At 40.7% G+C, this 27,906-nt stretch overlaps 3 protein-coding genes across 8 annotated transcripts; 1 reads left to right on the top strand and 2 right to left on the bottom strand.

The window, feature by feature from the left end:
* On the bottom strand, positions 1 to 4,813 carry iqcd (IQ motif containing D). 2 transcript variants are annotated; one of them, XM_040019684.1, is made up of 5 exons: positions 4,717 to 4,813; positions 3,189 to 3,836; positions 2,857 to 3,093; positions 2,690 to 2,761; positions 1 to 1,732 (listed from the first exon to the last, which is right to left on the bottom strand). In XM_040019684.1, exons 2-5 carry the CDS (start codon positions 3,813 to 3,815, stop codon positions 1,439 to 1,441), a joined length of 1,230 nt encoding a protein of 409 aa, XP_039875618.1. In that variant the 5' UTR covers positions 3,816 to 3,836; positions 4,717 to 4,813; the 3' UTR covers positions 1 to 1,438. The 2 variants fall into 2 exon arrangements, with proteins under 2 accessions (XP_039875618.1, XP_039875617.1); XM_040019683.1 differs by lacking the exon at positions 4,717 to 4,813 and adding an exon at positions 4,468 to 4,678.
* tpcn1 (two pore segment channel 1) lies at positions 4,773 to 18,897 on the top strand. 4 transcript variants are annotated; one of them, XM_040019674.1, is made up of 26 exons: positions 4,773 to 5,396; positions 8,677 to 8,810; positions 9,889 to 10,065; positions 11,356 to 11,469; positions 12,149 to 12,279; positions 12,637 to 12,725; positions 12,840 to 12,874; positions 13,011 to 13,069; positions 13,268 to 13,367; positions 13,485 to 13,601; positions 13,700 to 13,824; positions 13,916 to 13,964; positions 14,062 to 14,125; positions 14,220 to 14,264; positions 14,348 to 14,404; positions 15,803 to 15,856; positions 15,993 to 16,065; positions 16,328 to 16,435; positions 16,534 to 16,695; positions 16,797 to 16,912; positions 17,040 to 17,086; positions 17,182 to 17,250; positions 17,464 to 17,560; positions 17,643 to 17,782; positions 17,872 to 17,952; positions 18,039 to 18,897. In XM_040019674.1, exons 1-26 carry the CDS (start codon positions 5,306 to 5,308, stop codon positions 18,180 to 18,182), a joined length of 2,478 nt encoding a protein of 825 aa, XP_039875608.1. In that variant the 5' UTR covers positions 4,773 to 5,305; the 3' UTR covers positions 18,183 to 18,897. The 4 variants fall into 4 exon arrangements, with proteins under 4 accessions (XP_039875608.1, XP_039875609.1, XP_039875610.1 ...); XM_040019675.1 differs by lacking the exon at positions 4,773 to 5,396 and adding an exon at positions 6,554 to 6,643; XM_040019676.1 differs by lacking the exon at positions 4,773 to 5,396 and adding an exon at positions 7,544 to 7,562.
* On the bottom strand, positions 18,668 to 27,566 carry slc8b1 (solute carrier family 8 member B1). 2 transcript variants are annotated; one of them, XM_040019680.1, is made up of 15 exons: positions 27,156 to 27,566; positions 24,704 to 24,856; positions 24,061 to 24,113; positions 23,588 to 23,645; positions 22,903 to 23,008; positions 22,649 to 22,816; positions 21,821 to 21,934; positions 21,658 to 21,732; positions 21,405 to 21,535; positions 21,166 to 21,307; positions 20,949 to 21,070; positions 19,586 to 19,739; positions 19,397 to 19,477; positions 19,241 to 19,305; positions 18,668 to 19,142 (listed from the first exon to the last, which is right to left on the bottom strand). In XM_040019680.1, the coding sequence occupies exons 1-15, from the start codon at positions 27,312 to 27,314 to the stop codon at positions 18,951 to 18,953; spliced, it is 1,773 nt and encodes a 590-aa protein (XP_039875614.1). In that variant the 5' UTR covers positions 27,315 to 27,566; the 3' UTR covers positions 18,668 to 18,950. The 2 variants fall into 2 exon arrangements, with proteins under 2 accessions (XP_039875614.1, XP_039875615.1); XM_040019681.1 differs by having other exon boundaries at positions 21,658 to 21,729.
* Between the last annotated feature and the right edge of the window lie 340 nt (positions 27,567 to 27,906).

Genomic DNA, 27,906 nt, shown 5'->3' with positions numbered 1-27,906 from the left:
TATAATCCTGGATCAAACTTTAATCAGTGACCATTGGGTACACCACATGTCTAGTCTGCTTCTTGAATCAGATCACCTGTATAATGAACAAGAAAAAGTAGAACTACATTCAACATACAGCAGAGAAAATACTTGGATTGAGACAGATCAGGATGGTGACCTTAAACGTCTGTGGAATGAGGTGTAAGATGTGAAGATACTGTGAAATGAGAGGGAGGTGTAGCTATGAATGACAGAGAAACAGGAAACTATCTTGAAAAGGATGCAGACAAAAAACATGTCACACTTGATATAAAAAGAAGAAATCCTGGACACAGCTGAATGTAAAACAAACAAACAAACAAACAAAACCCGTTTAAGTAAATTTCCGTTCTTTACCTATAAATCCACATAATTATCATTGAATAGTTCATTTAAAGTTAGTCCTGAGTTCACTGAACTTTAGAGTTAAAGGCAGTGAACTTGTATTAAGATTCTTGTGACTTATCTTACACTGTGAAACCTAAATATTGGCGAGTACTCTAATAACCTCACAGTGTACCTTAATACACTTACTGACTTCAGTGAGTAACCAATAGAACCTTGTTCTAATGACCGGAGCTTGACTAATAATTCTGATGTGAATCTAGTGGGAAGTGTAACAGCTTTTTAGATTTTAAGCACTGTTACCTCACAGTGAGTGAAGCTGGGGCATTTCTGTGTGGAGTTTGCATCTCCCCATGTTTGCGTGGGTTCTCTCATAGGTGTGAATGTGAGTGTGAATGGATGCCTATCTCTCTGTGTTAGCCCTGTGTCAGATTGGCAACCCATCCAGCGTTTACTCGGGATAAGGATAATTAGGAAGAGAAAGGCTAGATTGATGGGTTAAACAATAAATATGCAATGCCAGGGGTTCACTCCCTGCTTTCTGTTTATGACTACCAAATAACAACAATGTAATGTACATCATTCAGCACACAGGGGTCTGCACTGCCCCCCTATGGCCTTTAGATTCAACAGCAGCTCTTATACTGAGTAGATGGGTCCCCCTTTGAACTGATTTGGTTGATTTCACCTGTTTCCAGTGAAAAGTGGAGTTTACATGTGGTGGACATTTGCTGCAAAAGAACTACAGATGTGTTAACAGAAGTCAATCAAACACACCCATGCAGAGCTGAATTCATATCCAAACTGCCAAACTCTTCTTTGTTGACATTGACAAATAAAAATGCTACTATATCTGGTGTTTTTTCAGTCTAATGACTCTAATGATGTTGACAACATCAACTCAGAATGTTTTTGTTTTTATAAGTAACACAGAGCCACAGAAACTACTCAATACACAAAACAGGAAATACTAGCTGGAAACATAAATACTTCATTTAAAAACAAAACAACATTCACACTCTACAAGAGGAGTGTGTCTTGGCAAAGAAACACTGATGCAATAAGGCATGGTTTATTTGGTCTTCTTGCCTTTGCCCTTTCCTTTGTCGCTTTTGGCCTTTTTGCTTTTGGCCTTGTTCTTTAAGGCCTTGCGAACGCTGTAGCCTCTCCACCAGGCCTGGATCAGAATGGCAGCTTTGGTCTTCAACTCCAGCTCTCTGATCTCCTCCTGTCTCTTCTCTTCAGCCAGCCGCCTCCTCTCCTGGATCTGATTGTACTCCATCTCCAGGGTAGCAAAGGGTTTCTCAAACTTCTTCCGCTCATTGTCCTCCATTTCATAAGCATTTTCATTCACCTCCAGTTTGGCCTGAGAAAGGCGATGGTGGCATTGGGGGTGTGTTGTGTCAAAAGTGGAGAAGAGGGAGATGGCAGTGGATATGGTTGTGGAGTGAAGAAAAAACAGAAAAGTGGTGAAAATATAAGAAATGCTTTCACTGACACTGAGCATCCTTAATTTACTAAGGACATAAAAAGGTAACAATGACCTAAAAGAAAACCCAGGACAACACCTTTATTTCCAGATGTTATACAAGAGTAAATACAACAGTTCTGGATTTTAAAGCATAGAAACTTGGATGTTATTTTATATGCTGTGATAGAGCAGATCATCTGCTAGTACAAGGTTGGTGCTTCAATCCCTGGCTGTTTCAGCCTGTATGCCACAGTATCCTTGGGCAAGATTATGAACCTAAGTTGTTTTGAGTGCTCAAGTAGAAACGTTATATATAAGAACCAGCTGATTTATCAATTACAATGAGCTCATAGAATAAATATAAGTTTTATGTGTAAAATTGAAAATTAAATGTGTAAACATTTTCCCCATTGGATGCTTACTAGGGGTAACCATTGTTTTTCTTTTCTGAACTGAGTGGTTTCAGGCCTGCTTCCTGAACAAACTGACTGGGATTGTTCTCTATACAGGAACCTATTCTAATGGTCATCAAACTACATCTTTATTGATATAACCTTAGGTGTCAAAACTTGTCATTAAGTGTACAGGGCTGTCACGTGTTAATATTGAGCTGGTACTGTACTGTAAATACAGTAAATGTCACAACTTTGCATGGCAGGATTAGCCAGGATACTGTGGCATACAGTTTACCCAGTTTATTGTGAGGTGTCACATACTGTGCAACTGTGATAACCTTAACATAATATTTTAGGGACATATTCTGAATATAGTAATGAGTAATAAGTTTGTAGAAAGACCCCATGTTAATATTTTACAGACTATTTCTGGTACTTTGCAGTGGAAAGTTTGTACCTGGATTTCTCCTATTTCGTTGTCAAACTTTTGGATTAAGGAGTCAATTTTCCCTTGCATCTTTTCATTTTTCTGCCAAAAAACAAGAACAGTGAACATGAGTTTAATGAAAACCAAATACACTACCACAAGTAAAACATGAAACCTTATTGTTACACTAAACGTACCTCTTGGAGTAATCTCTCAGTCTGTCTGTTCTCAAGCACAACATTTTTGAGCTGAATTTTCAGTTGATCAATTTCCTGCTGTAAACGGTCCTGCTTCAGCTTTGACACCTGAATGTGTGCCTGCACCTGTTTGTCTTCAAAAGGCGACATGTTATCATCTGACACATCACCTTCTTGAGGGCTGCACGCCTGCAGCAAACTTTCCAAGTGTTTGATTGTGTTCTCTTTCTGGGAAATCTGTGATATCAAAAGCAATGGATAGGAGGTGAGAAGATGGAAAAAATGAAGATTCTGCTTCTCTAGCTGCTAATGAAAAAGCCTTGACACCTTACCTCAGCATCTACTTGCTGTATAGCTTTAGCTACTTCTTCTTCCTCCAGTGAAATATTTTTCTCCAGATCTTTTGCAGAGGATGAAAACTCTTTCTGTTTTGTGATGAGCTGTAGCTCCTCGTCCGGGCTGATCAGAAACTTTTCTACCATTTGGCTATGAAGCACCTTTAATCCTTTAATTAATTTGTACTCCTTTTCCTCTATTTTTATATCTAGTTCTGCCCTCAAGCCAATAATGCCATCTGAATGGGCTCGGCAATAACGGAGAATATCCCTGACAGAGTTCTTGAGATCATTCCCAAGCTGAGCTCTCTCCTTCTCTCCTCCGATCCTGGCATCTCTTATTTGTTCTTCAACGGACTCCTGTTTGAGACTTTCTAGTTTCTCCAGTCTTTCCACTAAAATCCGATGTTTTTCAAGTGCCTTGCTCAAGTCCTTGTCAACAATCTCAGACTTACTGTTAAGGTGGAGGAGAGCGGGCAGAGCTGCTGCGGTCTCAATTTTACTGATGCAGTTTTCAAGTGTGCTTAAAATAATATGAGCCTCACTAGAGAGGTGCTTGCTCTGTACCAAGCAACCATCTTCTGACTGGCTGTTTGGCAGCAATGCCAACCAATCTTCAGACATGTCAACACTCAGTGGCTTCGACTGGGAAAAAAAAATAAAAAGTCTGGTTTTGTCTACAGTGTCTTAGCTTTTGATAAAGGCAGTGTGTTCTATGAATGAATTTAGCACGAGTTCGTATATTTCACTTTACTCTATATGTCACACTTACTTGTGTTAAATCAGAAAACTAATTTTAATATTAGACAAAGACAACCAGACTAAATAAAAAAAATGCAATTGTTAAATGATGACTTAATTTATTAAGGGACAAAAAAGTATGTAATCATGTGATTAAAACATTTTTGGAAAGCTCAGTTTAATTTCACTGACTAGTCGGATTACTGTCAGACCTGCTGAATCAAGAAATCGCTTAAACAAAACTTGTCTGACAATGTATTTTACACATAAGAGAAGTTACTTTTCTATCTCAGTTTTAGTCTAAAGTCACGGGCTCTTTGTGAAGTACTGTATTGGTTTTATTTTATACCTGGTAAATTAATTTTCTTATTAGCGAGCCAGTTAAGTATCTATAGTACTGTGAGTAGTAAACGTTCTAAACTACACATCGTAAATTTAAAAAATGAAAAGGTTGTTCTCGGTTTTTGTTTGCTTGTGGCACATAAGCAGCTTTTACTTTAGTTGTGTAATATACAAAGTTAGCTAAGCTACATACCTGTAGACGTCTCTCAGTAAGTGTATGGGTTTTATTTGTTTTCCTGTTGCTAGGATACCAAATAGCCATTTACCGCTTCAGCATTGGATCATATTACAGATTGCTTATGTTGACAAAATATACACACACACATATATGAATACTTTACCACATTTCAAACAAAATCGTACAGGTATTAGCTTTAAATTAATATACTATGATGTATTAAAATTGCCGACTTTTACTTTGGAAATATGCATGGTCACTTACTTAGCCTGCCGTTAACTGCTGCTAGTGTCGTAAAAGTTTGTTTATCCAGTTCTGCCCATAAGTTGTAGGTATCTCTAGAGTTTTTGCGGCGTCGTTCTTGTACATAATGTTGCTCTCAAAAAGATAAAGCTAGACGTCAATTAGCTGTGAGTGGTTATCCGTTCTATGTGTAATCAAATTAGTTGTGTAGCTGTGCGGAAATGGTGCTGCCGCGATGGACCCAGACGGACAGCTTGTTAGCCTGCGTGACAGCGAGCCAGTTAAATCGGAGATAGATATTTGTGACAAGGAAGACACCAAATCTGTAAGCTCCCCAACCCCATGTCTGTTTAGCATACTGTAAAAGGCGCTAGAGCCTGTTTTTGACTATTCTACTATCGATATTTGAACTTGCATATAACACAGGATAGAAACTGTTCGGTTTGTCTGCTAATATCTAACCCTGCCGTCCGTCCTCAACAAGATGTGCAGTTCTACTGCTGTTTGCGGAGAAAACCTTACACTTATTTAGCTGTTAGGTAGCTTATATTAAGTCTGACAAAAAGGTGGAATTCCAAGCAGGTTGCAGTCTGTTTATCTGCTAGCTAGCATGGAGACTGACGACGATGTGCCTCTCATCTTAACCTGGGACGAAGCAAATAGTGGTCTGCTCAGCGAGGAGCCTGAAAGAGGAGACGAAAGTAAGTCTATACAGTGATATCATCACATAACTCTGTAGTCAAGCAATGCAAACAATGTACATGTACACCAAGGAAAGGAACATGATCGGGGGAAGTGGTTTGGTGTCTCTACTGTAATGCTGTCGCAGTAGACATACAAGTAATACACAGATCCCATTGAGAAAGCACACCCGGCCAAAACTAATGCACTCCTGTGTAACACCTGTGTAATAATCCCCACCTTTAAGAAGGCTGTGGTGTTGGGGGTTCGTTCACCCCCAACATTTTAAATACACTATTAGGGTCAGAATTACAACACACCCAAGTTTCTAAGATTCAATAAGTTAAATCACTACTTCTGTACAGGTTCAGTCTGCTTCTTCTTCTTTTGGCTGCTCACTTCATAGGTCACCACAGCAGATTATCTCCCTCTATCTCACCCTATTCCTACATCCTCCTTTGTCCTGGCAACCCTCTTTTTGTCTACACCCTTGAATCTTCTCTGTGCTCTTCCTCCTTTTCACCTGCCTGGCAGCTCCATGTTCAGGATCCTTTGTTAAATACATCCACTATCTCTCCACTGTACCTTGCCCCTTGAAGTTTGTCTCCTAAGCCCACCGCCTGATCTGTCCCTCTGATATACTCATCTCTAATCCTGTCCATTCTGGTGACTCCTAATCAAAACTCTGCCACCTCCAGCTCTGCCTTCTGTTTTTTTGTCACAGCCACTATTTCCAAACTGTACATTGCAGCAGGTCTCACTATCATTTTGTAAACTGTTACGGATTCAAATATTGGGGATGGATACAAGAGGAAAAACCAAAATAACAACACTGGTCCGGCCGGGTTGAGTCAAACGATGATTTTAATGATCACACGCGTGGGAGATGGACACCGTACGCAGACAGCATCAGATCTCAAAATGGTGGAGCATTGATCAAACTCTTATAGCCTCTAGTGGCCCCCACCTAATCATAAAAGCCTAAACATTCACATTCTTTCTCTCACACGGCGCCTAAGCTACGACCTTGGCTCCCTGTTTATCTGCTCCTGCTGAGATGGGGCAGAAAACTCCAGTATATTCTGTTCTCTTCTAATCAGACAAATAATGCGATGACTTTCTGCGAACAGTATTTCTTATAACTCAGCAGTATGTCCTTCTGTCACAAACCACCCCTGGCACTTGTCTCCAACCACTCCACCTTGCCTGCACTCTCTTCTTCATCTCTCTTGTGCCGCTGTTTATCGCTTTGGATGGTTGACACCAGGTATTTAAACAAATACAGTTCAATCAATACTTTTCTAAAGGTAGTCCAGATAAAATGTCAGCTGAGTATTGAACTCTGATGGTTGTTTTTACTGTACACTACAGTATTCAGAGAGGAGCGTTTGCATAAACTGTTTATTTTATTATAGCTGTATATAGATGGAGTTAATGTTGTTTTTTTTAACTTACCATAATGCACTGGTGCAGTCAGAAGCGCTGTAATGTTGACAGTCAGCTGCATATATGTTGCACATCCAGGCTCTGCTGTTTGAATGGAGAAAACAGATTGTCCACCAGGCTCTGGGATCACGTGTGGGTGGAGCATGTATGAGTATCTGTGCATCTGCTTGACATAGTAATCCTGCTGCCTTTGTTTTCCTCACATATAAGCTACAAAATGACCCATCTGAAAAACTGCTGGCTCAGCTTAGAACTGTGTGCCCCTCAGCCCCTCCCCGGTGCATATGGGTAGCGTGTGTTTGTGTGTGTGTGCGTGTGTGTGAGTGAGTATCATTTTCTCTAGCTCTGGCATGAACAGGAAGAGGAGAGGAGTGTTTTTTCTGTCATATATGGGAGTGGTGTACAAGTGGGACAAGTCCTGCTGTTCTTGCCTGCTTGCTGCCAAAGCCTTCTGGAAATAGAGGGAGTATGAACCTGGACTCTATGAAATAAAGCTGCCTCTTATCACTTGAGTGACAAATCACATGCTTGGATAGAAGTGAGGAATTTAGTTTTTATTGCCCATGTTCCGGACCCTTTATTTTTCTGGGACAAGTAGACATGACTGCTGGATCTGTTTATGTGAGCCTGACGTCACTGTGTTATTGACTGGGAGCTTCAAACGTATTATTGTTCTCAAACAAATGAGTGGTCGGAGTGGCACACAGCAGACGATGGGTGTACTTCTGTCAGAGTAACGGGTAGGCTGCCACTGGATTGGAACTTAAGCTTCTCGTTTCAGCTCAGTCTGCTGCTGTCATGGTGGATAGAAAACATCTGTGACCTGCAGCAAGTTGGATTCTAAGGAGTCGTGCCCGAAGAGAAAATATGTGATGTACAGTGTGTGGGAAGAGTACCCCAACAGACTTGCGCCAGAGTAAAGTATGCAGCTGCAGAAAGCCGCATGGAGGGACAGCTTTGTTTGAGGAAGAACCTGGGACCAGGCTTGAGTTTGAATACTGACTTTGTCTGGATTTTATCTTGGTCACTTGACTTAATTTATACGATATTATGTTTATGTGTTTTAAGCCCTAACATAGGAGTTTCGTGTCTTCCAAAGTTAGTCACTCGCTGTCGTCTGGTATTGCAAAATCAGTTCCTTTTGTGGTTTTTCTGTCTCGTGCCTGCATCCTGTTTGTGGTATGACAGAGGCTTAATAGCAAATGTGATGTGATTGAAAGCACACTTTATTACTGACTGGCAGCACTGGGATCAAGGTTCACGTTGTGCCACAGAGTCAGGAGGAGGTAATTTTTCAGTCTGGAAAAAAATGTAATATCACTCTTCTGTGTGACTTTTGTTCCAAAACAAGCAACTGATTCTCAAAGAACTACAAGTGCAGAACCTCAAGAGCATCTGTGATCATTTTAAAAGGGGTCCGCTCTCCAGAGTCCTTTTGATCTCCGGGATATTTCCAGATCTGTAAGGATTTCATCCGGATCCACTTGTGACTTGGTTTCTGTTGTTTGCATCAGGTCTGTGTGGAATGTCTGGCCATCTGTATCTCCAGATGTGTATTGATGCTGGAACGAGACCAGCATACTGTGACTGGGACACACATGTACACTTGGTCCTTGGAAGTAAGGGATGTTAATACCGTCACACAGCTGATGAATCCAGACTGACAAATGGAGAGTTCGCACACACAGGCAGCTGGTTTCCGTGAAGATCAGTCGCATATCGAGAGCCCTGTAGTGACTTCATCCTTTGCCTTACAGCTAGAACTAGAATGCATTGGTAGGCGGATACCCCTTTGTGTGACTCACATAAATAAGGGGTGTATGAGAACACTCACAATTAAGTCTTGTCTTCCAGATGGAGGAGGCAGTTATGACGTAGTTAACAACGCTGTGATCTCAACGCCTGGCCCACAAAACTACAGATCCCAAAATGTGTCCTTGCGACAAAGCTGGGAGATGAACTACCAAGAGGCAGCCATCTACCTGCAGGTATTTACAACCAGAGCATTGCTGCATTTATTAGTGTATGCACTCATTCACATGATCACATTATAGTTTTATTATACCTTCTACACTGTATTACTTGTAGATGGTTAAACCTTGTCCTCTCCCTGTGAGCTATATTTACATCCTGAAACGCTGCAGGATGTTATAAATCTATAAATATGCAAAACTGTGCAAAATAAAATACAAAGGCAGTGTTGATGTACATGAAAAGAACTTTTTGCCAAAAATGGGATTTTTGTCTTGTTGCTGATACAAAAACATAACCTCATAAGGTTTTGTAACTGTATTTTAAAAAGCCACAATTGGTGTAAAAATTATACCCGACTGATTTTATTGGTTGATTATTGGCAGATTTGTTGATTTATACACAGCGTTTATGCAAAAATCTGACTTTTATAATGGTATCGACACATTCAACAGAATGTAGATTATTGATTTGTAAAACCTTTGAACTGATACGATGGAGATGCCAAGTTGGCCAGTACTGGTCGGTTTGCTTTTAATTTTCTTTTTAGGGAAAGAAGCAATCTTTATTACAAATAAATTCCTGTTTTAAAGTCTCTCTCTTTCTCACTACATGTTTGAATATCCAACCAGTGCAAAATTAATGTCAAAGAACAAACTCATAAACACTGATAAATCAGACAAGAAAGCTGCTGTCAATCAATATTTATCTGTGTGTCTCTTATCAATGTCTGAATGTTTTACTTTCTAAAATTGGCAGTGGCTCCTAGATTTGGTTGGCCTGTTTTAAATCATTTGAAGAGCTGCAAAGTACAAATAACAGTAAGCACACTTGTGCATTTGTATGCCTTTGAGAAGTTCTTTTTACATCGTTGGTCTGAATGTTGAGTTCTGCTCAGTTTAAATTAAGTGCAGAAAAACATTTTCTGTTATGTCTCCCGTGGAAGAAAAAAATTGAAAAACCAATTAAAAAAAAAAAAAACACTCGGGGAATTAAAGCTGTTTAAAAAATTAGAAACGTTCATATCCATACATCCATACATCACTTTTGCCAACTTGTATGCACAAATGTGTAACTTTTACATTTTCTGTGTAGGAAGGAGAGAACAATGATAAGTTCTTCACTCACCCTCGAAACCCAAAGGCACTTGCGGCGTACCTGTTTGCGCACAACCACCTGTTCTACATGATGGAGCTGCTGACAGGCCTGCTGCTGCTGATGCTCTCACTGTGCGAGGCTCCTGCTGTACCCTCACTGCGCCTGGATGTCTATGTGAGTGAATCTCTACTCGCTAACATACTAATATGAACTAAAAACACAACTTTACCTTACAGGCGCAGGCCACTTTCTAATTTACATCTTGATAACACTGGGTTGGACCCTTTTCCTCTTCAGAACTGTACTAATTCTCAAATCAAATCAAATCACTTTTATTGTCACATCACATGTGCAGGTACATTGGTACAGCACATGTGAATGAAATTCTTGTGTGCGAGCTTCACAAGCAACAGAGTTGTGCAAAATACAATAATGTAAACAAGCAAAATACAAGAATGGCTACATCTGAAACTAATAAATATATGTACAATATATAATAGTATATGCATTTCTGGATGTGTATACTAAATATTTTTCTACGTGTGTGTGTGTGTGTGTGTGTGTGTGTACACATATTTTACAAATTAAATAGAGTAAACAATAAATAAGATATATAAAAATATACAGAGTTGAGACATGTGCAAAACAGTGGCATTACTGTACAGTATGGAGTGCATAATGTTAAAGTTCCAGTAGTGAAGCTGAGGTGTCTATGAAGTGTTCAGCAGTCTGATGGCCTGGTGGAAGAAGCTGTCTCTCAGTCTGCTGGTTCGGGACCGGATGCTGCAGAACCTCCTTCCTGATGGAAGTAGTCTGAACAGTTTATGGCTGGGGTGACTGGAGTCCTTGATGATCCTCCCCGCTTTCCTCAGGCACCGCTTCCTGTAGATGTCTTGGAGGGAGGGAAGCTCACCTCCAATTATCCGTTCAGAGCACCGCACTACTCGCTGGAGAGCTTTGCAGTTGTAGGCGGTGCTGTTGCCATACCAGGTGGTGATGCATCCAGTGAGGATGCTCTCAATGGCACAGTGATAGAAGGTCCTGAGGATGCGGGGGCTCATGCCGAACCAGTCGAATTCTGCAGATTCATCAAGGTGCAGGAAACATTGCTCATAGACATGATAGAATCACACGGTTGCTGCAGATTTGTTGGCTGCACATCCGTGATGAGAATCTCCAGTTCATCCCAAAGGGGCTCTGATTGAAATCTGGTGACTGTGGAGGCCATTTGAGGACAGTGAATTCTCTGTCTTAGTTTGAGATTAGTTTTGTGACATGGTGTATTGTCCTGCTAGAAGCAGCCATCAGAAGATGGGCACAATGTGGCCCATGCCTAAACACCATGTCATATGTCATGTGATTGGCTCATTAAAGACTTGTTTTGATGTGCAGTTTAATATGTGTACCTAACAAAATGACTAATTTCTAGTTTCCTTTATAACTTGTGTATTTGATGTCATTCAGGTCCACGCCACGCTGGAGCTGCTGGCTTTGGTTATGGTGGCATTTGAGCTATGCATGAAACTCCGCTGGTTAGGCTTCCACACCTTCATACGGCACAAGAGGACAATGGTTAAGGTAACTGTTACAAGTTAATAATTTCATAATTATTGTGCGTGTGTGTGTGTGTGTGGCAGTAGGGTTGCTGTTACATTGTGTGGATCTCAGTTACGGTCAGAGGTCATGTTTTCTAAAAAACCTCGTGAATATGATAACTCAAAAAGAAAGTCAACTGGGTTTTTCAAATTCATACCATAGTTGTATCTACTAATAATCTCAGATGACTAAAAATGAGGGAATGTACAAAAAAAATGGGAAAACAGAGGGACAGATATGTTTGCTTCTGGGGAAAAGACACACACACACACACACACACACACACACACACACACACACACACACACACACACACACACACACACACACACAAACTGAGCACAACAAAAAGCGAGGACCCAAGAGGGAAAAACATTTGCAGCACTTAATTTTTTTTCTATCAGTTACCATCGCGTATAAAACATCGGGACATGACCACATGCTAATTTACATGTAACACACCACACACACACAAGCATAAATGTGAGCAACGACGTTGACCACTTACGTAGGTGATACAAAGATTCCCAACAGACGTCTAAATTAGGGATTAGTCTGAAGAAAGGCGATTAAACTTTGCTATCTGCAGATCTGATGTTATAGTTTGGGATTCAGCTTTCATTATCCTACACTGTACATGTTGTCTTCTCTCTTTGCACAGACGTGTGTGTTACTGGTACAGTTTGTGGAGGCCATAGTGGTTCTGATCCGACAAACTTCTCACATGCGAGTGACCAGAGCGCTCAGACCAATATTCCTGGTGGACTGTAGATATTGTGGTGCTGTGCGCAGGTAAATAATGACCTACACACTCACACACACACACAGATTCAGTCTGGCCCAAGTCATTGCCACAAAGTAGACATTACATTTTTGATTGAGCACACATTTGACTTGCATACTGGAAAATACTAGCGGGAACAGAGAGACTAGTCGTCCCCGCCCGGGCTCCAAGCAAAAGTCTTGTCATATGAAAGAAAACGGTGACTCAACTCTGTAGGTTTGTAAAGCCAGACAAAATTAAACAAACTCAGTGAGATTTCAGCTCCATCTATCTTGCTAACAAATGTTTCTGAGAAGTTCTTTTGTTTTCTATTGTGGCCACCCACAAGGCAGTTGTCACTGACGAGGTTTCTTTCATCCAATCAGAAACTTGCGTCAGATCTTCCAGTCTCTCCCGCCTTTTATTGACATCCTCCTGCTGCTGCTTTTCTTCATGGTTATATTTGCTATTCTTGGTAAGAGTGCATAAAGAAACACTTTGATTATTTTCTGTCCTCTAGAGGAAACTCCTTATGAAGAAAGCTGTTTTTGTTAATGTTTGTATTTGATTAGCTCTTTGTGTCCTCCAGGCTTCTGTCTCTTCTCCACGAACACCTCTGATCCGGTATGTTGAGTCTTCCATCTCACTTACAAGAGTTTGTTTGAGTTATGTCATTTCAGGGATTTGGGTGGTTCTTCTCTTTGTGCCAGTTTTGTGTCTGGTCATATTTCCTGTCTTGAACCCTATCCTCTCACCACAGTACTTCAACACTATGGAGAACAGCCTTGTCAGCCTGTTTGTGCTGCTGACCACAGCAAAGTAAGCACGGCAATACACGTACTACTGCCGCTTGGTTATCTTTACACATGGGGCATGTAAGCAGTGCTCACCACGTTTAGAGCTTCTCATAAATCCTTTTACCACTTTTGCTTAATCTGCTTCCACAGTTTTTTTTTTTATTTTTTGCATCTTATGACTCGGTCTGCATCTGATGACATCTCTCTTTCACTTTTGTAGTTTCCCTGATGTGATGATGCCAGCATACTCCAAGAACCGCTGGTCCTGTGTTTTCTTCATTGTATACCTCTCTATCGAGCTCTACTTTATCATGAACCTGGTAGAAGAAGCTTGTTTTTTTCACAATTTCTGAGATGTCTTTGAGTCCTATTGAAAATACACACGGCTTGAAGTTTTCCCAGTTACTCATCATTGCCGTCTGTGCCCCCCTCTCCAGCTCCTGGCGGTCGTGTTTGATACATTTAATGATGTTGAGAAAATGAAGTTTAAATCTCTCTTGCTTCACAAACGCTCTGCTATCGACCACGCCTTTCAGCTGTTAGTTAGCCGTCAGGTATGCCTGTTTTTGTTTTTTTTATTATTATTATTATTATTCTTTAACACTGTCAGGTGTTTTCTTAAGCTTTTCTTACGTTTCTCTGTGTTACACAGAGACCGATGGGTGTGTCTCTGAAGCAGTTCGATGGTCTGATGCGTTTTTACAGACCACGCATGTCTGCAAGAGACCGCTTCCTCACTTACAAAGCTCTTAACACATCAGGGGCTCCCATGCTCAGGTAACTGTCTCCCTTCCACTTCTCAGAATGAAAATCCTTGAAACATTGATTTGCTTTGTCACTGATTTAACGGTGGTGTGTTCTGTTGCAGCCTGCAGGACTTTTATAAGTTCTATGAGGTCACTGGCCTTAAATGGAAGGTAATTAGCCTGACATTTCTGCTGTGTAGCTGCTCTATTTTTGTGCTCCTCTGGTTGATTCAAATATACATTTACTGTCAATCTGTGTGTTGTTTAGGCACGTCGCAGTGGAGAACACTGGTTTGATGATCTTCCACACACAGCCTTCCTCATTTTCAAAGGAAAGTTCTCTTTCTCTCTTTTCTTCTGTTGTCAGGCAAAATAAGATTGGCTCTTGATCCCTTATTGTGGATACTTTCCTCTCTAATTTATTAGGTATCCATTTGCTTGTGAAGTCAAAGGCCTTTCAGTATACTATGTGTAAGTGTAATCATTGATCTTCTCCCAGCTGCTATCAGTGATACTGATCAAAGTCTCTTATCAAAGTTTTTTTGTGACTGTAGATGTGGTGGTGGCCATCAACGGTGTTTGGATCCTTGTGGAGACGTACCAGCTGAATAGTAAGATCTTTAACCGTAATCTGCAGTACTGTGCAAAAGTCACGAACCCCTCATATCTTGATATTTTGCCTTAAAGGAGCCAGACTTTCTTGTCATTTTAAATTGGTTTTGAGCAATAGTTCTCCATTCTTTCTGGAGGTCTTTAAAAGTTTTTCTTTCGACATTGGCTGCTTTTTTACTTAGGCCAGTCCTCATCCCTGACCGTTTTCAGTGGAATGTTTTTGTTGTTTGATAAACCTCTTAACTCTGACCTATGACTCATTCAATGATTAAAAAAAAGGCCCCTAACTCAAGGGATGAACCAGTGTTGTGTCTACACATAAAAGACAACTAAGCAAAAAAAAAATAATTATTAATATTCTATCTTTAGGCATATTATTACTAGCACCCTGATGTAGAAAGGGATAACTTGTTTCCATTTCTATAGTTGAATCTATGAAAAACAGCACAAATGAACAACATCTGAAAGTCACGTCCTTAAGAAATTGAAAGAAATTCAGCAAAGACCTGATGCAGGACCCCGAGAGATGCATCTGGCCGTTCAGTCGATCCATCTACTGTTCACTGAAGCCTCATCAGAAAAGGTCTCAGTGGAAGGGTGGCTGTCAAGAAGCCATTCTTGAGGAAGGGAAACGGGAAGAAAACGCTGAGGTTTGCCAAATTACACAAGAACTGGACTGAATCAGTGGAAAATGTGTCTGATAGATTGAAGAACACAAATTTGACATTTTTGGTCAAATCATTGTCAGTATGTACAGAGGAAGTCAGAAAAGAAGTACAACAGTGAGTGTGTACAGCCATTTGTAAAACATGTTGGAGACTCTCTCATTGTTTGGGGCTCCATTTCAGCCGGTGGTGTTGGGGCTGTTGGCAGGATTGTGAATGCAGAAAAGTACTGCCAGATTTGGATTCACCATGCAGTATATTCTGCAAAACGTCTAACTGACAACAGCTTAATTATTTAGCATGACAATGAACTCAAACACATTGGCAATGTGTTTAATCTACCTAGGTAGGTTAGCTTCCCCAGAACCTGGACCTCAACCTTATTGAAGCAGTGTGGGATCATCTAGATGGAGAGCAGAACTAAAAGGGAGCCAACATCCAAAGAAGAGCTTTGAATGTCGGTATTCCTGAAGACCTATGCCTATGAGAGTTCAGGCTGTGCTGAAGAATAAAGGTGGTCATACCAAATATTGAATTTCAAGCTCTTTATAATTGTATAAACTCAGTTTTTGCTTTATACACGTATGTTTGCATGTGTTCCAGTGAATAACTGCGCTTAATTTCCTGGCAATATATTAAAAAAAATGCCCAAAGACTTTTGCACAGTACTTGCACAGTACTAAGGCATGTGTTCCAATACTCCAGGTGTTTTACCTTCCTCTCCTCTTGCAGGTGGATTTTCCTGGTCCAAATTGGTTCCCTGGAGTTACATTGTTTTTCTGACCAGTAAGTAGGCTGCATGGCACCCTCCCCACCCAAACCCTGCACCCCACATAGAAAGTCCAGATAGTATTAAAATGTCATAAGGTGTCGAGGATTAATTACAGTCGTTTACACTGTGTGTCTGTCCTTCCACTTTCAGTTTATGGTGTAGAAGTGTTATTGAAAATATCAGGTTTGGGGCCAGTTGCCTATTTCAGCTCTGGGTGGAATCTGTGAGTAACACACATTGAAAACACAAATCTGTGCTGCATCCAAAACTCAAACTGTGCACTCTGTTAAACACAAACAATGTCTAAATCAACAGACTCCATTTGAGTGTGGAAATTTTAGGAATCTTTAATAATTAAACGTGACATGTTGTTTTTCAGTAGGCCTACTTCTATTTAAAAGAAAATCACAGAAATACCTCTGAGCTGATATGAAACCCTGTTTCTCTGCTTTTGCTGGTAATCCTCATTGTGCTCTCCCGTCCAGGTTTGACTTCTCTGTGACGGTTTTTGCCTTCTTGGGCCTCATTGCTCTTGCCTTCGATAAGGAGCCGTTCTACTTTATTGTAATTCTCAGACCGCTTCAGCTGCTAAGGTATGATTTCCAATCTCCTTTAACGTGACAGCATATATGCACATAATGGCAATAGTCATTTATTTTACATTCAAATTTCTGTGTGTTGCCTTTTGCAGGTTATTTAAGATAAAGCAGAGGTATCGTAATGTTTTAGACACCATGTTTGAGCTCTTCCCCAGGATGGCCAGTCTAGGGTTGACATTAATCATCTTCTACTATTCCTTTGCTATTGTGGGAATGGAGTTCTTTGCAGATGTGGTTTACCCCAACTGCTGCAAGTGAGTAGTCGTGTCATGAGACGCAAATGGAAAAAGTGGGTCTCTCCATTGGCGATTCATTACTTCATTAATTTATTCTTCCTTTTTTCTCTCCCTCTCAGTACGAGCACAGTGGCCGATTCCTACAGACTGATCAACAACACACAAGGCAACAAAACAGTGCTGGAAGAGGGCTACTATTATCTCAATAACTTCAACAACATCCTCAGTAGCTTTGGTAATAATCCCTTTTTCCTTTTTGTCAAAATTCTGTATTTGTATATTATCTACATCTGTTGTGTGTTCATGTGCGTTATGTTTTCTAGAATTTTAAAAACATTTACTCATTTTTTGTTTATCTCCAGTGACTCTGTTTGAACTGACCGTGGTCAACAATTGGTACATCACTATGGTGAGATTGAGTTTATCTGTGGTTCAAAATCTGTCGCCACTCGGCAGCCTGAGCACAGATCGTCGGGTGTCTGACTGCTTTTTGCTCTTTCACAGGAAGGAGTGACGTCTATGACGAGCCACTGGAGCCGTCTGTACTTCATGACTTTTTATATAGTTACAATGGTGAGTAGGAATGCGAACAGAGGAACAAAACAAAACTCAGAGGTTTTGCATATCTGAGACAAATTGAAGCCCTTTTTTTTTTCTTTTTCAATGTTTCTATCCTGCCCTGAGGAGCCTGTGTAGTCTTACTTTAATGTTGTCCTCTGCATAATCTACTGAAGAATCAGTGTGTGGGAATGTAACCATATTGCATACAATGTTTTGTCTGTGCAGGTGGTGATGACCATTATCGTGGCGTTCATTTTAGATGCATTTGTGTTCCGCATGAACTACAGTCGCAAGAACCGGGAACCGCTAGAAAATCCAGAGGGTGGGTTTGAGTGTGTGAGATTGTATGCAGGTTAAGAGTTGTTAGCCAGGATCTAAATTAAATATGTTTGTACACGCTGTAGATGAGAATGGGATCGTGTTTGAAGTAGAGGTGAGTCGTGATGACGTTCTCGCCGCTCTCGAGCTGTACAAACAGATGTGCCCAGGATCGTCTTCCCTCAGCTCTCTCCAGGGAGTCTTACAGACTATGGACAAAAGTGGGGTAAGAACACACGCAAACAGCAAGAAGTCGTCTTCTTCTGCTCTTTAAGTCCCTCTAATTAATTTCTACTCCTGATTTGTTGTGCGCAGCACTCGTCTTTAGTGTACCTAGGTCGCAGGTCTAGGACGAAGAGCGACCTCAGCATGAAAATGTACGAGGAGGAGATACAGGTAAGAAACTAAAGATGTAATCCTGAATACCATGTCAGGACTTGGACTATCATGATGTGTTGGTCTTTTCTGTGTTGTTTCTTAAGGAGTGGTATGCAGAATATTCGAGGGAAGCCCTGCCTGAACCAGACCAAAGCCTGGAGCAGGATCCAGACAGCCCCATGCCTGACTTGTCTCCCTTCCCAGAGCCTCAGCTCAACTCACAGACTGGACCTCACAGCATCAATTAATGCAAAGTTTGATAAGGAAACATGCACATTGTCATTCCAACGTTTTCCTTTAAAGGCAAAATCAGGAAGCCTGGACTCCCATATTATGTGTGCATATACTGCTGTTGGCCTTTTGTGCCCTATGGTAAATCATGACGCATCTAAACCTGATGCCTTAGTTTAACGGCTCCTCTGATCAGTATTAACACACCCACTGAGTTTTCCAAAGACCAAACTATATAAACACTTAATACTCCTTTTAGCTCAACTGAACAAATTATGACATTTTCCCTCAACTAATGTCTCAGCAGACTTATATTTTACTTTTATATAACTTCTTATTCTGTAATGTATTTGAGTTTATTTGAATAAACTGTTAGAACTTGTCAAACTGTGATGTTCATTGATGTTGCTGGATTATAACACTGCTGGCTGTAAAAATTACCTATTTACTCTATTTAGAGAAGTTAGAGGGAAAAAATGAAAGCACATACACTCCAAAAAAATTAAACCAAAATCATTTAATTACCCCAAAGCAGCATGCACAAGTCATTAACATTTAGATCAATAATTAATGGAGACAATTCAGTGTTTCAAATTACAAAAAGGCACAGTGTGAGTCGTTTCAGTCCTCCCTGAGCAGACTTTGCTCGCCTGATTTCATTATCCAACCACAGGAACTCTGTGGGTAGTAGTCAAGTGGAACAAAGGTTACAGCTGATTCTTGTAAAAAAAATAGTGCATAAATAGTTGTAGTCTTAATTTTTCAGACCGGCCGCAGCATCAGGTCTACGTAACACGAATCTTGCCAAACTCTGTAAGAAGTGCAATGATAAGGAAGATGACATAGAAGATGAGGAGAAAGATGCCATAGGCCCGACCCAAGTGGAAGCGGCACAGTGGAACGATGACAAAGGACAGGACCAAAGACAAACCCAGAGATCCTGCAAGAATCCATGTCAGCAAACCTTCTGGTTCAACCTGAGAAGGAACAAGAACAAAGGCTTATTATCTTCATAGTGTCTGAAACAGGCTCGTGTAGCTTGGGTTAGATTACGCTGCATCTTAGAGGAAATTACCTGCACGTCGGCATGTGTTTGGAGCATTTGCACCAGACATCCTAAACCCACTCCAAACAACATGTCTGAAGGAAGTAAGAGTCAAGGATACTAAAAGCCTCTTTTATACATGCATGATAGGTGTTGTTTTACAGAGTGTCACAAAAACAAGGATACTGAAAATGATGCCTCCAAAGCAGGCAGATATAGCCATCCGTGGGTAACCCTGCCGAGCGATGGTGATGTCAGAAAAGCAGTCTGAAAATAAGAGACACACAATTTTTTTTTTTTTTTTTTTTTAAACAACTAAAGTTACATACAGTATGTTTTTGGAGAAAAATACTGAATGAAGTTTTTAAGCATTACCTCCAATGCTGTTTCCCCAGGCCAACAGAGTCAATCCCAGCACAGTGTTGCTCAGACGCAGCACAACCCCAAGCATGTGCAGAAGACTGACCACTTCAGAGGCCGCCGCACTGATCAACACTGCACTCACCACAAACCCCAAAAGAGCAAAGAACTGGAGGGGAGGGGAAGGACAAGAAATTTACAAACAAGTATCATCATAGCATAAATGTAAAAACTTCAAAATAAAAAAAATTTAAGACCTGTGATGTAGCTTTAATCTTGAATCAATATGAGAAACGCAAATATTTTAAGCCACCTTAGAAGCTTGATGGCAGTGTTGCTAAAACAAAACCAGCAATTACCGGATATCCATCAGCCTCAGCTGTACTTAATTTGTGTTAATTAGAAAATGTCAACTAAATCAATGTACTCAACATGCTAAACCATTATACCTGCACTCAAACTCATAGCATCACTGTGCATCAGAAGAGCTAGACACATAAGGGACACAGCACTCAGAGAATAATGAATAAAACAGCAATAGGAGAGTTAAATAATGCCAAACGTGGCAGGTGACTTGCCTCTGCCCCAGTAAAGCACATCAGTAATCAACAAGGAAACATAAGCTGTAGATAAATATGCAAAAACAACTGGCTCATGAGGTCCGTGAGTTTGTATTGTGTGGTAGCAGCTATATCTACAGGGCGTAATAAAGATGCATGTAAGTGTAGTGTATTGTGTTGTTCTTGGGGTTTTTTTTTGTGGTGCATGAAACAACAACAGATACAGAAAACACAGAAGAGTAACTGAAGCCTGAATGTGGAGTAATTTTGCACATGTGCAGTAAAAGAATAGCGATAAATGCTTTCTACATTTATTTGGCCAGTGAATTCAAAGTTTCGTTTTTAGTCATTTTTAAAAGACTTGACAGTTAAAGTTAAATTAATACAAGCACCTTTTTCTATACCAAATCACTTTTTTACCCGACAGTCACACACACACACTTGCATTCTGATGATTGCATCAGGGGAAAGTAAGGATACTTCGACATCAGTCTTCTGATTAGCAGACCACCCGCACTACTTCCTGAGCTACAAATGGCCTTGACGTTAACAGCACCCAGTATTCCCCAGCAGACTCCTCTTTTAAGTACTAATCAGACAGGACACTGCCAAACTTTGAAAATCAAACAGTGCTCAGTTATGGCTGCAAGCTATTCTCAGATGTGGAGTTCAAGGTGGGGCAACAGTGCCAACTACTGCACCACTGTCCCACTTGGCTACAGTATTACAAAAAGGAGTAATCATCATCATCATCATCATACTTATTCTCCACACACACACACACACACACACACACACACACACACACACACACTTACTGAGTGATATCTGGGAGGACAGTCATTGCTGGTTGAGCAGAAGACAATAGCAGAAACGAAAAGTCCCAGCAGGAGAAACAGCAGCCAGAGGGGAAACTGCCCTTGGATCATATAATTTCCATCTGATAGATTAAAAAGAAAATAATTTAATCATATGCTTATTTTGATTAAGACTAGGACTTCAAGCTGCTTCTGTTGTAAAATGTTAAGCACTTACACGCTCCAGACTGGAAGACGAGCACACACACCAGAGGAGCAGTGATCAGGTGGAGGCAGTTTAGGGGGCGTCTCCAGTTTCTGTCTTCTTTGTCAGGGTCGACCACAGGGATACAGAGCAGCAGCAGCACTTCCAGAGGCGTCTGATGGGTGCAGACCAAGAACCACAGAATAATTTACTTCAATTTACATTGAAAGACAAGTTTTGACTGGATTTCACTTAAGTCTGTGAACCAGTACCTTGAGTACTTTAAGGACTTTCCACTTCCATGATTTCCTCCTCCACCTACGATTGTCGACTGGATTCAAAGAGCTCAGCAGGATCTGACTAGTAGACTCAGAGTAGGGCAGAAGTGGTCGATACTCTGACTCTGCAACACACAGGTGTAAATTATGATCTGATCACTCAGGAATGTGCTGCACTAAATTTACTTTTGGGTTTATTTTTTATTTTTTGTTTGTTTTTTTAAAATGGAGGCTGCTGCATTCCTACCATACTCCTGATGAAGACTCCTGCCTGTCAGACAGGGAACGTCATCATCTGATGAGTCAGACGAATGAAAGTCTGCTTCAAAGAAAAAACAAAAAAACAACATCACTTGGAACTGTGTGGTTTTATTTGTCTGTGTGTAAGAGCGTGTGTTTATATATCCAACCTGGAACATGTGTAACATTCTGGACACTCGTGTTGTCAGAATACTTTTGCCGGTTGTAAATGAACGCACTGATGATAACAATCACGACGTACAGGACGTAGAGGCCAAGGTACCCTAGAAAAAAGAAAGATCTTATAGTAAAGACATGTAGGGATGATGAACATTACACGCACGCGAGCACACACACAGAGACATGTTTTCCAACTAGTTAAAACTAGTCTTGACTAGTTTTAATTAACCTCTTCTTTTTGGCCCTGTGGGTTTCACACCTAAGCTGTAAAAACCAGACCAACGACATAGCCGCTGATCTGGCTCACGATCAATCACATTTCACAGGATATTGCAATTTGTGAAGAGCAGAAAGAAGGTGTTAAGTTTACTTGTCATTAGTGGTAAAAACTAATGAGGACTAAAGGCTCACACACAGTCGTATTCAGGACAAATTAATCAAATTTACCACCATGCCATGTTTGAGATCAGGAGTATTATGACTACAGATGACTAATGATCACGTGTTTAATTACGCTAAGATGTTTGTGTGGTTCTCGTAAGAAACAAAAGTCATTTTTTGGGCTTTCTAACAGCCCACTGACTGACACTCAGACAAAAGTCAGAAGCAGAATAACAAAAGTGAAAATGAATGAGCTGTCGAGTCTAGTCAGGATTCACTGATGGCGAATTAGAACAAATGTAAATAGATTTAAAATTATAATATTTGTTCAAAATTCAATGAAAAGCTTTCTAAAACCAGACCAACAAAGAAAAATCGAGAGGTCAAATAGGATGCATAAATAACGCAAGACCATGTGTGCGTGTGTCGCTGTATACCCAGTGTTTCTCCCAGCGTCACAGTTCCTCTGTACAATATGAGGAAAGTCCAAAACACTGCAACCATGTAGAAGATGACATCGCGCAGAAACGGACGAGAAGCTACAGCAAAAGGCTTGACCAGCGCCACGCTGCCAGCAACTACTGTAGTAACAAATATCCCGGCTCCTGGAAAGGCAAACAGGCTGTCACATCTCAAGGCGTTTTTAAATTTATTTACATATCGGTGTGAGCGTGAGCGAGTCTGTGCCTACCAAATAAGGCTCCGACAGCCAACCCCGCTGTGTGCGGGTGGGAAAATGCTGCAATGGCACTGAAGATGTCAGGGGCTCCATTACCAAGAGCCAGAAATGTCACACCCTGATCACAGGCAGCAGTCAAGGAAAATATTCTTCTCAGAAACTATAATATAAACAGTAGTGTGCAAAAGTTTTGAGCCTCCCCTTATTTCTTTATTTTTTGGCTTCCAAGGAGCCAGACTTTCTCATAATCTGGTTTTGAGCAATAGCTCTCCAGACTTTTTGAAGGCATTTCTAAGTATTTCTTTGAACATTTGCTGCTTTTACACTCATTTTCAGTCCAGTTCTTGTACTGATACTTTTCAGTGGAGTGAGTGTTTTTTGTGATATGGATAGAAAAAAAAAAAAAAAAAAAGAAAAATTGGTTTTCCACTGTGTGTAAAAGTATTCATGGTGTCAACATTATTAGAGCAGTGTAGAATTGCACAAACTCAGTTATTTCTCATCTTCTAGTCTGTATTTCCATACATTTCAATAAATAGCTGCACACTTCCAAAGAAGTGAAAAAGAAACAAAAAAAAGGTAGATCAATAATTTTGCCCAGTACTGTATATTCTAATATTTAACAATCTAAGAGGTCAAACAGAAACTTCAGACTGCAGCCTATGGGTAGTGTTCAGGTGATGGAGAGAAAGGATACGGCCACATTGTGGGTGAGGCGCAGACTGGAGGAGATGGCAGACAGGTTGGGACAGAAGCTGGAGAGAGGGGGGAAAAATAAATACAATTCAATAATCTTGTTGAGAAAACAAAATAATTTAATACCTCAATTTACAAAAAAGCTATGTCTCAATAGATACTTTTCACTGAACACACAACAGCTTCTTTGCAGTAGTGTGTAAAGTGAAGCGGGTAGGTTTAAAAAAATAAATAAACAAAAAACAGAAGCAACAGTTCTTTGAGGAAATCTCACAATCTTGCAACAAAAGTGAAACAGTAGTGAAAACTCTCCACTCATGTGACTTTTCTTTGCGCGACCATTTCGCTGAAACCATGATGTGTGTGTGTGTGTGTGTGTGTGTGTGTGTGTGTGTGTGTGTGTGTGTGTGTGTGTGTGTGTGTGTGTGTGTGTGTGTGTGTGTGTGTGTGTTGAATAACACCAGCGACACTTACAACTTAGAGGCAGCAAGTCCCAGAATAATAAACAAAAAGAAGAGCCATATAATCTGTGGAGAAGCAGAAAAAAGACACCAGTTGCTGGTTTGTGAGGTAAAAACTATTGTTTAAAGAAGAAAGAGAAAAAAAAAAAAAAAAAAAAAAAAAAAAAAAAAAAAAGTGTGAATGCCTTTACATTTACAAACGTGACACTGACTACATTGGTCATATTGTCCCCGACCACAGATTTCTCTTTTAGGTTTCATTTGCAGATTCTCACTTACACTGTTTTTAACCAAACACTTCAGTTAATCCCATTTAAGACTTTGGGTATCTTGCAAACAGGGGAACTGGAAAATATCCACCAATATGAAAACACATTTAGCTAAAGCAAAAAGCTGATCGTTTTCTTAGTTCTGTTGAAGCAAAGTTTACTTCCTCATGTGAGTTTTATGTTGATTCACAAACAGTAACCAAGCCCAAAAACAGAAGCACCTAACACCTCTCACCCACATTTCAAAAACAAACAAAACAAAACAAAAACAAAAACGGTTTAGCTCACAAGGTAAAAAGGTGACCAATATGTTATAAGGATAATGCCACCTGGTCTCTCCCAGCTTAATTGTTATAGAAATAATATAGAAATAACTCAGAGTCTTACACAGAGAGAGATGGTGAGTGGTGTGAGGTTGGGAGGCAGCAGACAGAAGGCCACTTCAAGGTAATTGATGAAGCCATCTTCCATTGAACAGTCTGGTGTTTTCTTCACGAATGCACAGCGGTTTGCAACGCTGTAGTTCATCACCAAGTCGCACTGCACACACACACACACAGTTATCTAAATGGCTCAACATTTTCATGCAATCACTTTGTGGCTTAAACAGTGGAACAACAACATGTGCATCTCTTTCGTAATGACTGATGAAGGCGAGTGTACCATTCATTTATTTTTGTGTTTAAGATAAGATAAAACTTTATTAATCCCTCGAATAAGAATACAAGTGAAGAGGCACTACAGCTTAGTTGTTCCCCCCCTCCTTTGTCCTCCTGTTTCCCCTCCCTTTCCCCTCCAGAGAGGAGTTAAACAGTCTGATGGCGTGTGGGACAAAGGAGTTTTTAAGTCTGTTGGTTCTTGTCTTTGGGAGAAGCAACCTGTCACTGAACAGACTCCTCTGGTTGTTTGTGGCCGTGTGCAGAGGATGCCCAGCATTGTTCATAATGTCCAGCAATTTTTTTTAGTGTCCTTTTCTCTGCCACTGACACCAGAGTGTCCAGCTTCATGCCGACCACAGAGCCAGCCTTCCTGATCAGTTTTTCCAGCCTGGATGAGTCCTCCTTTGCTGTGCTGCTCCCCCAGCACACCACAGCATAGAAAAGTACTCCAGCAACCACTGACTGGTAAAACATCCTCAGGAGCTTCCTGCAGATGTTAAAAGACCTCAGCCTCCTGAGGAAATAAAGTCAGCTTTGGGCTTTTTTTTTTTTTTTTTTTTTTTTTAATACAGGTGCTCTGTGATGCATGACCAGTCCAGTTTGTTGTCCACCCACAGCCCGAGGTACTTGTTGACCACCTCCACCTCCTCTCCCTCTATCTGAACCGGCTTTATATATTATATACTTTTTATATATATTTAGGCTTTATACATTTGAATATGAATGAAACCACACTACAAATCCATCTGAATATAAGTAATAATAATAATAATGGATTGCATTTATTTGCCTTTTCTAGGCACCCAAAGCGCTTTACAATTCCACTGTGGTGAAGGCAAGCTACAAGTTGTAGCCACAGCTGCCCTGGGGCAGACTGACAGAAGCGAGGCTGCCATATCGTGCCATCGGCCCCTCTGGCCAACACCAGTAGGCGGTAAGGTCAAGTGTCTTGCCCAAGGACACAATGACCAGGACAGAGAGAGCAGGGGGATCGAACCGGCAACCTTCCGGTTACAGATGAGCTTCTCAATCCCCTGAGCCACAGCTGAAACATAGGCGCTACATTTTGATATAACAACAACAACAACAACATCATCATCTAACAGCACTGAGATGCATGCAATCATGATATAAGGTGATAAATAACAAATCACCAGAAAGCTCTTTAATTTTGGATCACTGCTTACAATGGGCCTGCATACCAAGAGACCACATTAACAAATTTGTCTTATCTCACACACACACACACCTCTAACAGAGGTGTAACTTTGATGCAATCCAATTCTACTCCTCACCTTTACAGAGATAAATTGTGATAAACTGATATTGTCCAGATGATTATTTGCACATTTCGTTAAAATTCAGTCTAGTACAACGCCAACCACTACAACCTTAGCAATAAACAGACACCTGAATTCACCTTTACTGGAAAACGTAAAAAACAGGACTTGCCATACAAGTTTCCTTAAGGCAACATATATGGCATACCTTTTCAGCGTAACTGCATGTGACGAGTGAAACTGCTAAACTGTAACAAATAAAATGACTTAGGGGGTCAAGAATTGAGTGAAATAATATAGTTTTTAAAAAGAAAACAGAGGATGAGGCTCACTCAATTCAGATCCCGACTTAACCATTTCCGCTTGTGACAGCTGATGGCCCTGGGTATTTCGTATTTTCACAAAAACAGTGGACCGATGGGAGTCCTGAGTATGGGATGCTTTACCTGAGCTAAACCTGTCTTGATGAGGAGTGGTAAACTGCAGTGTGTATTATGCTTGGCATGAAGGCTCGATTTAAATCAGACACCTACATTCCCTAATCAGAATGAGATGTCAGATCAAATTTTGTGTACGTTTTTCATCCACTGCAAAACAAGCAAAAGCACACCACCCACCCATGCAGAGGTCCTTCTATATACCACACACATTCAGTGCTCTTTTCAGCTTTGCACTGAGGGTCTATAGTTTACTGACGGATGTGAAACAAGCCGATCAAACTTGACTTACGCCCTTAGCTTTCGCTAATCATGTGACAGGTGAAAAAAAAAAAAAAAAAAAAAAACTTTGCTGACCTGAACCAGAAAACAAGCAGCTGACGAACACCTGATAATAAAACACAGCACTCACAGATAACACGCTCATTTCCAAGCAAAAGCAAAGAAAAACCATTTCACTGACCTCATCGTTGTTGCTGTTTTCAGCCATCACCGGTGAGGACCAACGTCCAGCCATTCCAACCCGGACACCAGACTCGTTTCGTAAAAGCTCTGAGCCCGAGGTGAGCTGCCAGCCACACGGCAGCACCACGAAAAGTGGCAAGAAAATACCGCAAAACATGATTCACTTTATCCCGGAGCCAGTTCCATTCTGCTGGGAAGCTAACAGGACATCCGTGGGCTGGTTTACTCTTTTAATTCCCGGGCGGTTAGCCTAAAAATTAAGTCGAAGACCTCAAAAACATGTCCCGGTTGTTGTATTTGTTACTGGTCTCAAATAACTTGTTTTCAAGCGTTCACACAGTCTAAGCTCAGATTCAATCCCGTTGAACATTTTGTACACCTTACTCTAAAACTCCTCCCACTGCTTTCCCAATCAGACATGTGCCACGTTCACGGACTCCTCGTAAACCCAGAAGAAGCAAAGGAACGAGTGCTGGAATGCAGACAGCAAAAGGTAAACGGCAAATACGAGGCTGTTAAAATACGTTAATATGTGTATTTAAAAGCTTAGTTTATTAGAGGTATATACTCCAGAGAACCAGCCTATTCATTTATTGCCTCTATAATAGACATTTGTTTATGGTCTATATTTTTTTGACTCATTTGAGCTACCCTACAAAGTCCTGATGTACTAAACATCTCGTGTATTTCATGACGTATCTCATGGATGGCCTCTTTTAGCTCCAAAGAGGCAGGAAATCACAAAAAAA

Source organism: Simochromis diagramma, unplaced genomic scaffold, assembly GCF_900408965.1.
Source record: "Simochromis diagramma unplaced genomic scaffold, fSimDia1.1 OVJJ01000822.1, whole genome shotgun sequence".
NCBI lineage: Eukaryota > Metazoa > Chordata > Actinopteri > Cichliformes > Cichlidae > Simochromis > Simochromis diagramma.
Note: the sequence above shows the minus strand (reverse complement) of the source record. Positions and strands in the feature narration are given on the sequence as shown.